At 37.6% G+C, this 12,926-nt stretch overlaps 2 protein-coding genes across 3 annotated transcripts in view; one reads left to right on the plus strand and one right to left on the minus strand.

The window, feature by feature from the left end:
- Positions 1-1,005: 1,005 nt before the first annotated feature.
- LOC149074867 (transient receptor potential cation channel subfamily A member 1-like) lies at positions 1,006-9,539 on the plus strand. Of its 2 annotated transcripts, none has more exons than XM_089245800.1 (4): positions 1,006-1,239; positions 3,776-3,996; positions 5,170-5,395; positions 9,319-9,539. In XM_089245800.1, exons 1-4 carry the CDS (start codon positions 1,203-1,205, stop codon positions 9,444-9,446), a joined length of 612 nt encoding a protein of 203 aa, XP_089101926.1. In that variant the 5' UTR covers positions 1,006-1,202; the 3' UTR covers positions 9,447-9,539. The 2 variants fall into 2 exon arrangements, with proteins under 2 accessions (XP_089101926.1, XP_089101925.1); XM_089245799.1 differs by lacking the exon at positions 1,006-1,239 and adding an exon at positions 1,246-1,679.
- Positions 9,540-9,984: 445 nt separating this feature from the next.
- The window catches only part of LOC149074868 (uncharacterized), a 36,002-nt gene continuing 33,060 nt past the window's right edge, over positions 9,985-12,926 (minus strand). The window contains exon 13 of the mRNA XM_089245798.1: positions 9,985-10,348. Within this exon, the coding sequence (XP_089101924.1) occupies positions 10,265-10,348 (84 nt within the window). The 3' untranslated portion in view covers positions 9,985-10,264. The remainder of the gene's footprint in view (positions 10,349-12,926) is intronic.

Here is a 12,926-nt window from a genome sequence, read left to right on the forward strand (position 1 = left end):
CAATTAGAACTTTTTGAGCCGGGTCAAGCTTGCATTTCTGCGCCCCCGTGTAATGTAGAAGGAGCAGTTAAAAGGGTGCATCCGACTCCCTCACTACTCCAGCGCCCGGGCACCAGACCCACCTACTCCCCCCCCCCCTCGCCTAGTTGCGGCCCGGCTCTATCGGGCTAAAAATTCCACAAAACTTTTGAAAATTTTATTATCTCATTCTCACGAGGCCTCTACATCTGAGATCCTCCGGGGATCGCCTCATAAGACTGCACTGGTTAACAATTGAAATAACAATAATAATAAGGAAAATAATTCCGTCCCCTCTCCAACAGGTGCACCCAGTCCGAGGTGAAAGAGCAAAAAAAGAAAAACGTAAAAAAATAAAAATATATGTAACAAGCAAAAGGGGAGGGGGAGAAAGAGTGGCCAACGCGTTCTTACTTCTTAGAGGGGAAGGTGTGGGACATGGGAAGAAACCAGTTCTAACAATCACAGAAGGCCTTTTAACAAGATACAGCTCATTTGAATTTCCACGGTTCATTTGTAGCCAATAGGAGCAGGCAACACAAGTGAAAAAAGAAGCGATTCACGGCTCATTTTCGACCAATTACAGGAGGCGTTTTAACGGGCAACGGTTCACTTTCATTTCTGCGGCTCACGGCTCTTCACGGTTCATTTGCAGCCAATAGGAGCAGGCAACACAAACGAAAAAAGAAGCGATTCACGGGTCATTTCTGACCAATTACAAGAAACGTTTCAACGGGAAACGGTTCACTTTCATTTCTGCGGCTCTCGGCTTGTCACGGTTCGTTTGTAGCCAACAGGAGTCGGCAATATGAGCCGTCAGCCGCCACGGTTCTTTTCACAACGTTTTCAAAAGCCTGCTTGTTCTTGGTAGTTTCTTGTATGCGATGGAAGTGTAAGAGCCGCGGTTCTTTTTTTAAGAACCGCGGCTCACTCACTCTTTGAAAAGAGCCGCTCTTCTAGACGGTTCATGAGCGGATCGCCCATCACTAGCTCAGTGGTTCAGAAGGAAGCTGTTGTAGAAATTGCCAGACTGTGGCGGTTTTCCTGCCAAATATCCTGTCATCTATGGTTCAAAAATAGTACTAGTTGAAAGTTTTTCGTTCGTTCTCTGAATAATAGATTGCAGCACGAGTTCCTATTTTTCTTTTGCTTGTGATCCATAAAGTTCTGAAATTGCTGGATAGATGGCAATAACTGCCTGTCCTGTTTCAAATTTTATCAGTAAATAGCTAACCATATGAAGTTCAAATATTTTGGGATCATTTTTGGATACTTTTGAAGATGACTTCCACTGAAAATTTTTTTAAATATCTGGCACCTCTAGAACTAAGCACTACAAAGGCTAAACATAGTAAAGAAACCGCTGTGAATGTAAACAAATAGTGGTTAGAGAAATTATAAATATCACCTTTCCCCTGAAATTCTCATTTATAAATAATAAGTAATTCATTGCCATCTTTTCCATTCATAAATGTATGCAAGTGATATAGGACATCTCCTCGATGACGCCAATGGTGACCCTAGACTGCATATCGCTGCTATTGAAGGGAATGTTGAACAGCTTCGCCAGTATCATACAAATGACCCCAATATGTATTCTTATAACATAAATAGACGAGTTAAACCTCTCGGTGTGACACCTCTTAGGCTGGCAGTTAGAGGTCAATATAGTTATTTTTGATAATTGTTTTGTGTATTTTCATGAGAATGGTAATTAACAATTTCATATAAATGTACTACCAGCTTTCTAAAGATATTATAGTGAAAGAATTCACTATGCTGCACATATTGAATTAAAAGAATTTATTAAATTTACTGTTATTAAACTCACTAATAATTATTTACATTGTAGCCAATTAAGAACACATCCGAACATCTGGAAGTGTCGACTCTCTCTGCGCAAGTGATACATATATAAATATATTCTTATAGCATTCAGTTATAATCGTGGATGATTAATGCCATCCACTAGTTATCCACTTGCTATGCAAGAGTGTCAACAGAAGGGGTCATTCAAGTATTACGTTAGCATTGAGGGGGGGGGAGGGGTTTTGGATTTGCTGACTTTTAATGACAAGGGGAGAGGGGGGGGGGTTCGAAGGTTACAAGTTACGAAGGTTATTCTTACGTGTTCAACCACCCCTTTTTGAAGATATGAAATATTCTAAGCTGCTGACGAAATTTTGGAACAGCTTTGGTATAAGGGACAGGTTGGCGATTTTTGGTGACTTTTTTTTCTGACGGCCCGAGAAAAAGGCACCAGAAAAAAAATCGCCAGCATAGAAAACAGTCAAAACAAATGGTATAAACAAAAATAAGCTCTGGATTGTTTAAAAAATAAAATTGGATAAAAATAAATGAATCAGGGTTTAAATAAAACCTGAACCGATGTAAATAATAAAAATAAAGTTTAAATGAAAGGGTTTAATAAGCTGCTCCCCAGGTTCTTATAAATAAACAACGGTCCTGCATGCTGTATAAATAAATATATTCTATGTATTATAAATTAAAACCTGGACTCTCTTTCCGGGAATCCGGGTTCTTATAAATAATCAACGGTATAAAATAAGTAAATAAAATAAAAAGGATGCAGGGGCATCCTGCATGTAGAAAAGAATAAATATTGGAAAATATTAAAGGTACAACCTGAGGGAAAAGATATCCAAAATAATTAATCCGATACACACACTACATCATATATACATAAGGAAGAGAAAATGTTTTGATCCCAACGGTTTTTCAAAACACCACGGCTATAAGGTGACGTCATTTAGGAGAAAAAAAGAGAGAAAATAAAATGGAAAAAGAGAAAACCAGTTTGAAAATGGCAGTAAAACCTTTTTGGAGGACGCTAAGAACACGGAAAAACAACAGCTAGCGCCACCGACTGGCAGAATTCTTCGAACATTCTGGAACAACGACAACCCAGCAGAACAACAATGAACCAGAGCGCGGCAACAATGGCAACTTATCGCCGGAAAAAAATCGTCAATTTGGCGTGTCCCTTATACCAAAGCTGTTCCGAAATTTTGCTGACGGGGGGGGGGGGGGGTCAAAAATGGCTGAAAATCTGCTTACGTAATACTTGAATGGCCCTGAAGGTAAAAGTATTGTTATAGACAGGTGCGTCTAAAAAAAGTGATTGTCCTGTAGGTGGGTTTCATATACATTAAGTAAATAGAAATTCCGCCAGAACCAAAGTCGGTATAGGCAGGTTTATCGCTATACACAGGTTTCACTGTACTTCAGTGGCGCATTTATGGTTTTACCACTCTTCTTCCAATCTAGTCCAATTTTCTTGACTACTCTTTCCTCAAATTCGCCACCCTGTGCTATAATATGCTTGGCTTCCCTTTCCCCCTGCAATACATCTGTGTGTCTCATTCACATGCTTGCACACAGTTTCGGTCACTCACATGCCGAGACACTGTTTTGATCACTCACATGCTTGCACACACAGTAGGTAACTCACTGATATGGTTCCTTACTTTATAAGCCACTCATTTGATCTTTACGCATTTACATGTGCTCTAAGTCATTGTTTTGGTCATTGACATGCTTGCATGTGCACTAGATCACTCTCGGTCATTCACATGCTTTAAATCACTCTTTTGCTCAGTAATGTGCTTGCAAATTCCTCATTCTACTAATTTTTTTGGCTACTCATTCCTCAAATTTCCTACCCTGGACTGTATCCTCCCCGTAAATACGCCACTGTGTTTCTTGCCCATGTTGATGGGTTTTTTTTCTTCTTTAGAGACACGTTTATCAGCTGTTAAGTTCCTGATTGCTCATGATGCTGATGTTAATATCCCCGATAGAAAAGGCCAAACGCCATTATACCAAGCTGTTCTGCAAGGAAGCTTGGAATGTGTGCAGTTACTTCTCGAAGCTGGTAGTTCCCCTGATGGCAATCCACTGAACAGAACTACTCCACTTTTCACTTCCATGTTTCTTAGTAACTTTGGCACAAGTCAGGCAAGTGCTTTGATAGTTATTTGCATGCATTGATGAAAATGTTATGGAAGTCAGGAATCCACCTTTACAATGAGTTCTGAGTAGCTCTAGATACCCATAGTACAAGGTTTGTTCCAAAAAGTATCCGACTATAATTTGTCATGCATAAGCAAATGAAGCTCAGGAGGCATTGTTTGGTGCACGTATGTAGGCAATCTTAATGCTCATGCTTAAATATTTTCCTGCCGCAAAAACCGTTCGACCATATCGATGCTCTACTTGTGTCTCAACAGAATAATAATATAGATTATGATGTGTCCTCAGTCGAAGTGGCAGCAGTTCACTGTGTGGCTGCTGGGAGTGTCTTCCATGCCTCTGCCCATGGACAGTAACAATTACAAATACAGTCGTTCCTCTGTATTCGTGGAGGTTATGTTCTGGCGGGGTAACCGTGAAACAGGAAATCTGCAATTAACACAAACAATAAACTTATTTTTAGACATCTCATCTATGTCTGCTTTGTGTGGGAGAAGTAGGGGGCATCCGCGGTGGTTCCCTGCGACATTTTGTGAAAGAATATTATGATGCCTTAACTATTTCTTCTTCATTACAGTTAATTTGTTAGTCTAATAACTTGGGACAATGGTTAAAATTAGCTAAAGTCAATAGAACCTATGCCGAGTTGGGTTCGAAAGAAAGAGTATTGTAATAAGGCTTTCCTCCCTTCCAATATCATAGAAACAATCCATTGCCAATTTAGATTTATGGAGCTCTTGCGCTATGTTGCTCATAATGACCTTCTCACTTCCCATTTTTAAACCTTGTTCATTTTCATGGAGTACGGCCTCGGTTTCAGGAGCAGTCAGCTCGATTAATCCCTCCCCTGTCGATTTCCAAATTAATTTACAAATTTTTTTTATGTCTACAACATTGAACCCTTCTCTATCTACCAGCTTTACTAATGTGACTATGACCCCCCCCCCCCCAAAATGCCATCTTTTTTTTAAGGAGAGAAGTAGGTTTTCTTCCGATTTTAATATTTTAACCATTCATTTTTTTATTTTCAATTACGTACTTTTTCTAATGCACAAAATTCTTTTCATCATAATTAATGCTTAAAAGAATTTTTCCATATACTAAAGCATATTTCATAATTTAATTATACATTACGTTCAAATTAATTTCCCTTTACAGTATGAAATTTTCAAGATGCTGCTCAGATATGGCGGTACATTTGAACAAGACAGCGACAATATGTTTCTCTGCATACTTTGCCAGATCTTTTGTTCGAGTGACAAGGAGTTTTTTCTAACAATGTACTACGAGTCTGGGGGATCACATCGTCGGTGTGTGTGCAAAAAGAACTACCAAAAGCGCATCACAGATGAAGCATTAACTTTGAGACTAGAAGAAATTATGCGTAAGTAAAAAGCTTTTCTCCCTCGTTTACAGAAATTCTCCCCCCTTAATGAAATTTCCCGCACCCAGTTCACAATGGGGCCATTTTAACTGCTATGATTTATGTACATTTGGCATTTCTTTTGTAGTTTCTTTCCTGTAGTTAAAGGCATGTGTAAGGTAAAAAATAGTCCCTTTCTTCAATTCATGGTCAGTTTCTTTCCACCAACCACATTTGCAGTTCCTCGGCTGGAATACTTTCACAAGGGAATCAATGGAACACACCGCACATTATAAAAAGTTTTGTAATTCATGATACACATTAGACCCATTCCATTCTAACTCTTCATAATTTTTGAAACAACTTTTAACCTGAATGGGAAAAACTGTTTGAGAACATTGAAAAAAATGAATGATTTAACATTTTGAATCCTGTTCTGTGGGAAAGAAAAATGGATGACAAAAGACGTCACTCTCTCTTGTTAATATGACAGATACGGAAAACTGGCTGAGTGAGGAGATATCGATGTTTCAGGAAAGGAAAATTCATCTCTGCCCTCACAGGGACTCGAACCACAGTCTCTCGTTTGCCGGACGAGTGCTCTACTAACAGTCTTCATAGCTTATTTGGGAGAGCACTCGTCCAGCAAACGAGAGACCAGGGTTCAAGTCCCAGTGAGGGTAGAGATGAATTTTCCTTTCCTGAAACATCGATATCTCCTCACTCAGCCAGTTTTCCGTATCTGTCGTAAGAAAAATGGAGTTGTCCCGTTTGCTTAATGTACTTACAACTGGGACTTTTTCGGATATAGTCATCGCACACAGAAACCCAGAGTCCCAATGTGATCATATTAAACGACATACACACTGTGTAACAAATATCACGCTGACTGGGGATATACCACTGCTACTTAATCGTACATGCACCTTCCTCTGCAGAATTTCTGTTTTTATGCTTGTTTTGTGTTATATTGGAATTTGTTATCAAATATATTATTTTCCTGGTAATTCAATAAAACAATATTTTTGTGTGACTTCCCTGGCTTTCTTATATTTTTTTCGAATGATAGAAACTATATTCAGGCCTTTAAAAATAAGAAATCACCACCATCAATCAGGTGTGGGGTTCCATTCCAAGAAAATTTAAATACATACACCAATCATATAACTTTACTTCAGAACATTGCTTCTAACTCACATGTAGGCACTCAGCTTCATTTAAACTACAGCATCTGACTTGTGTGGTGTAATTTTCCTTCTGAATTTTTTATTGCAAAAATACACCATAATCTCGGCTGGGTGGGGAAAGGGAGGGGGTCAACCGCCAAACCAACTCTTTGTGCACGCCAATGCACCCAAGTGGGATCTCCAGTCAGCTTGATAATGGTTATATCTTCCGAAGATGATGCCTGCAGTGTGTCAAAAAGCATTGGACCTGTGGTCTTTTTCCTTGCTAGTCACTTTGTCTTCACTGAATTTAGAAGCCGACTTAAATGAAGAAATTCCAGTCAAGATGTTTACAGTACTTGAATCTATACATATAAAATTGATTTTCTGTGTGTGTGTTCTCTATATAAATCTACAATTTTAGATTGATCGTCGCAAAATTATGGGATCCGACTTGAACGATAGGCTACTTTAAAATTTCGTCAGAACAGGGCAAATGCCCCAAATAGGCAACAATGGTTTTTAGGCCTCAACAATCACTTTCAGAACATTTACTTTGGTTCCCTAGCAATGCGTTTCAGACGTGTATATGCCTTTACACAGGTTTGTCACTTCTTTAATCCTCCCAGTAATCAGACTTTTTGAATAGATGCCATAATCATTATCAGCATCACTTTGAGGGTCAGGCAAAGGATGATCCCCATAGAAATCGGTGCTAAAATTGCAGATTTTACTGTAGAAATGCGGAAATTTGGTGGGGTTTTCCGCCACATCAATAATTTTAAAAATTTTATTGAATTCTAGATTTTTGAAATATCGAGTTCGCTTTGAGATATACGAAGCCCAGGAGATTAAATAGGAAGTAATTAGCCCCGGACATACTTTTGCGTTGGATATCCATGCAATAACATTGATTTCAACTTTTTATTCACATCTTCTCAAGCATGAAAATTAATGTCTCCGCATATTATCAATTAATTATTCAACTGCATAAATTCATATAGTTTAGGATGTTTTAAAATTAAGCATTGGCCCATAAAGTACATCGAAGAAATTCAACAGCTGGAATAGGCAGATGGATAACTTGAAGTTCAAAGGGGGGGGGGGGGATCGAAATACTTAGCGCCCTTAGAAAAGAAACATATATATATTCATTTCTATGTTTCTTTAAATCTAGATTTGTTTCTTTCATGAATCGTCATATTGGTTAGTATGTCCCTCAAAGAAAGAGGGAGATATCGCATGATCCAAAGTCTCATTGAAGAAAACCCGGGCATTACAGCTAGAAATAAAGCAGCCCAAACACTTTTTCTATGATATAAGTAATCATATCGAGGTATTAAAACTAGAAATCACAATGGAACATGGTGTCGCAAACCACGCTGAGAGGGTGAAAATTGCAAAAAAAAGCATGCAGGTTTCGTCACGCTGGAATGATAGAAAGTGCAATAATAACTACAGGAAGATTTGATTAATTATTACAAGAGTTGTTGGAAGTGGCGGCCACTGAAAAAATTCAGAATTCAGTAATTTTTTTCTCTCTCATTGCCCCCCAACTCAACATCAGATCCTATGGATTCACTTAAGTCCATAGCTTTCATTCCCCCCCCCCCCCGACCATTCCATTGCCCACTTTGGGAAACACTGGTCTTGAAAAAGTGAATGAAAATGAACAAAAATGATTCCCAGATGCGCTCAAAGATACCAGGTATGCTTTTGATGCGACAACAATCCGTGGTACGAGGGCCTCCAGTGTGTCCATGGGCATGAGTGGTTTGTGAGCCCATAGGAAAAAGTCACACAGATTGAGATCCGCGAACGTAGAGGCTAAGCAACGGGCCCTGCACGTCCAATCCACCTTCTTGGGTATGTAACATCGATTTGCGTTATCCACGATTTTCGACACCATGTTCCATTGTAATTTTTGTTCCTCTTGATGCAAAGCAACAACCCTGAGTTTGTCAGTCCATTAACAGAGCACCCTGTATATTTATTTATATTTGACTGCTTAAAGGTTAGATTTCAAAAGTATTTAATGAATGAAAGATTAACAGCCGTATTCACGAACGCAGTTTAAACTGCAATCGCAGGTGAAAGGATTGAAGATAGAAACGGATTGGTTAAATTCAGGATTTCAACCAATTCATGTCGATCGCTAGTCCTTTAAACTGCATTAATACAGCCGTAAGTGAATTGTTTTATGTTAAACTTCATTATAGATGTTAATTTTAAAGAACAGGTTTACAAACAATTAGGATAAGTTTAAAGCTTTGTCAATCCTAATTCCTGGACAATTCCAATCAGATGAACAAAATATTTGTAGACGAAAGAAGTCCTCTCCTTTGTTAATACAATATATATGGAAAACTGGCTGTGTGAAGAGATTGATATTTAGGAGAAGGAAACTCCATCTTTCTCCTAACGGACTGAAACCCTGGACTCCCCCTTTCACAACTTAGAGCAGTCATCTTCAACCTGTAGCTCAATGCCAGTGTCTAATTTTGTGTTCGCGAGCACTTAATGAATTTAACACCCTGTGAAAATGCTATCCAAGGATTGAAATTATACAGATATCAAAGTTGCCATAAAGGTCATCTCCGTTTGATTATTGAGTAGTGCTTGCAGCTCAAGGAAGGTTGAAGACCTCTGGCTTAGAGATAGAGCACTCATTCGGCATATAACAGACCAGGGGTTGAGTCTGTGAAGAGAAAGAAATATATAGGTATAAATATATATACCTACAAATATATAGGTAATTTGATTGTTTTTACATTCCAGATACTCCATTGTCACTAAAATCAGTTTGCAGAATTGTCATTCGAAAACACGTGCCTGTTAATTCAAAATTTTGGGAGAAAAATATGCTGTTGCCAAAGGACTTGATCAACTACTTAAATAACTTTTAAGATGAATCTCTTTGACTTGTTTTACAACTCATATATTTGTATAGTGCCTTAAAGTTAGAAGAAAAAAGTTGGCAATAAATGATACTTTTAAGATGTTCTGTATTTAGTTATGAATTTTTTAACCTTACATGAATGAAAAATAATTTATAAAACTTTTCTACCTGGCTTATCTCACATTTATTCAACTCGTAGGTGCACAAAATCTGGGCCAATATGGCCCATTTTAAAATTTTATCTGACCTGCTAAGCACAATTTTAAAATATGTTATAGTATGTGAAGTTAAATATAATATAGACACACCTATTATATAACAATGCTCAAGGGACAACAAAAAGAAGCTCATGATACATTATAATTGTCATAATTCAGGAAAAAATCCTACTTTTCTGCAGGTTGGGCGATGTTTAAAATAGATCCTAACCAACCCAAAAATTCCTTGGTGCTTAACATGTTAATCATTGGATTGCTAGGAAAATAAATAGCTGTCTCACATGGACACAGAAAATAAACTATTCAAAGATAGAGGAAAAACAAATGTTTGCCTGTCAAAAAATTTATTAAATGATCACAGTATCAACAACTGACAAAACAACAAGTATCCAAATGACAGCTGTACAACAAATAATGGAAATAAATGGCATTAATCATACTGGAGGATCAACAAATGGAGTTTCTAAAAAATTTTTTTATTTCAAGGGAGAAAATAAGAAAACCTGTCTCACAGTTTTCGTAAGAATTCCCCTAAGAACCAACTTGAAGATAAACTTTAATATCTGATGCACCATCTCTCTCCAGTTCTTTTAAAAATTTTAAAGCCTCAAAGATGAGCACCGTACAAACCACTTCTCGTGGAAGACTGATACACATCTCGTCGAGTTCTGTCTGATTGAGATCTCATCCTCTGGAGAAAGAAAAAAATAATTACGATCAATTTATCCATTTCATCACATCATAATCATGAGCTAGAACAAAAACACATTTGATCAATCACTGTAGAAAATTCTCTGTTCTGATTCTAATCATTACCAATCAACTAAGACTTGACATCTTGACTAAAAAACTATCCTAAACTTCTCCATGGCTGATGAACTTTTACACGTACAATCATGACATTAGACTGAGGGCAATACAAAATTTTCAGAATTTATGTCAACATGTCTATTAACACGGAAAAATCACCAAGTCTCAGAAAACTGGAAAAATAAAGTTGTTTAGCTAAGTGAGGGGAAAAAAACAACCCGTTCAGATCCTGTATGGGTTGTTTTTATCCTCTGCAGATATTCCTTTTTAACCTTCAGGCCAGATGGATTATGGGTGTTCAGACGTGCCAAATTTTGGAATCCAGAAATCCGAAGATTCTCCCAAGGGGGATACCCCCCCCCCCCCCCGGCACTCATAAGACTCGATCAAAAAAAAATATTTTTTTTAATTAAGTTCCATTATTTCCCCCCTCCCTCCAGGCAGGTTCTACATTGCCCCTGAGCAGAATATAATTCCATGTCAGTTTCTTTTCGTGCAGAATAGAGAAATCACGTTTTCATACTGTTAATAAAACATAAGTGTTTCCTTTCGTGGATGCTATCAGTGATTGATAATATTATATTTACTTTTTGAAGACATATTTAATCAGAGGAAACAATTTAAAAACTTCAAAATACAAAGCTGCTGACCAAAAAACTTATGTTTACCACACGGCTGTTAATGGAATACAATAACGATTATACAGGAATTTCAGCAACCAAGGTCATGTCCCTGATAAATGATACGTAAACAAAGTCACGTCTTACCATACTTTTTTAACTTTTTATCGATAAACTCGATCAGGGTATCGATGGGACTACTAGCAAATTCGCAGATGATGTAAAGCTAATGGGGGTAATCGGGAATGAAAGCGATAGGGAGTTGCTCCAGACCAACTTAAACAGGATTGCAGCATCAGCAATTGAATGGAGCATGACGTTTAGCGTTGATAAGTGCAAGGTCGCTTATTTTGGTTTGAACAACCCACGGTTCTCTTACGAGTTGAATGGTGTCACTATCCCGGATGCAACTAGGGTCACCGATTTGGGAATTCCCAAATCAAGGGCGACTCAGGTTTTCTGAACATTGTTCAGCGGTGGTCAAAAAAGCGAATAGAATGCTTGGTCTCATTTTCAAAAAGGTCTCTTCGCGTTCTCCTAAAGTCATTCTTCCGCTTTTTCGAGGCTTAGTTCGTCCTGGACTGGAGTATGCTGTAAGGTTTTGGAGACCATACCTACAGAGGGACATAGACTTGGTTGAAGGGGTGCAGAGAAGAGCTACACGTGTCCTTATTGGCACACAGGGCTTGAGTTATGAAGAGAGACTTCATTTTTTGAATATGTTTGCATTGGATGAACGCAGGTGTCGAGGAGATAAGATCAAAGTGTTCAAAATTTTCAACAGGTTGGATAGGATGGACCATGAATTATCAGTACACTATCAATTGACTGCTTTTACAAGGGGACACCGGTATCGATTGGTAAGGGACAATGTGAGGTTATGATGTCGCAGGGAATTTTTCCCTAATAAAAGAATACCTTACCCCCAGGGGTAGTAAATTCTAACATGATTAACACATTTAAAAAGAAATACGATAAACATGTTGTGGTAAATCGAGAAGCTATCCATACTCAGAATAAGACAACCATAAATACATTATGGGCATTGTATAATATTTTGTCATGTGTATATATTGTTTATAATTTGTGTTAATTGCATTTTTATTTAATTGGGTTGCTGTATTTTTGAAATATATGACATCCATATTTTTATGGGCATCTTTTTATCAGCCACCTCGTTGGGCATTTTGCCTGTTGTGGCGTTGTATTCATATATCTGCAACAAGAAAAAACCCCCATGTTTGTGAGCACTAGGTCTTGTGAGTTGACCTATTATTTCTTGAAAAAAAAATTATGCTTAGATCCTAGAAAATTTGGCTGGTGCCTAAATATATATGTATTTTTTTCAACTTGTTAAGCAGTCCGACCAATCACATCATGAAGAGAAAATGATTTGAGCCAGCATATCTTCATAAATCTTCATAACCTATTTTTTCCCCCAAATTTTAAAAGGTGATGCATCATTCAAAATTCATCATTCAAAAATGCATTTTTTACCAGTGTTTTCTTCACAGCCTTTCTTCACTTATTACTTTTATATATATGTTAACCTGAAATTTTTATAATGCAATGCTTTGCTAATTAACTGTTCACACTCTTAAACCACTGGGACATAAAAAAATTATGTAGTGAACACTGAACTACTGCAACAGATGCTGTTGACAGAATTCATGCATAAAAAATAAATTAACATGACTAATTATAGCCAGGGCTCCCACTCAAAAAATGAGAAAAAGTAGGATGGGGGAGGGTAACCCCCTGAGACAACATAATCAATCATAGCATAATGAAAAAAATCCCTAAAAATTCAATAATTTAAAAAAAAAAAAAAAATTTAAT

This window comes from Pholcus phalangioides, unplaced genomic scaffold (assembly GCF_987345545.1).
Source record: "Pholcus phalangioides strain wild (caught in Gottingen) unplaced genomic scaffold, Ppha-v1.0 ptg000016l_1, whole genome shotgun sequence".
In the NCBI taxonomy this organism is placed as follows: domain Eukaryota; kingdom Metazoa; phylum Arthropoda; class Arachnida; order Araneae; family Pholcidae; genus Pholcus; species Pholcus phalangioides.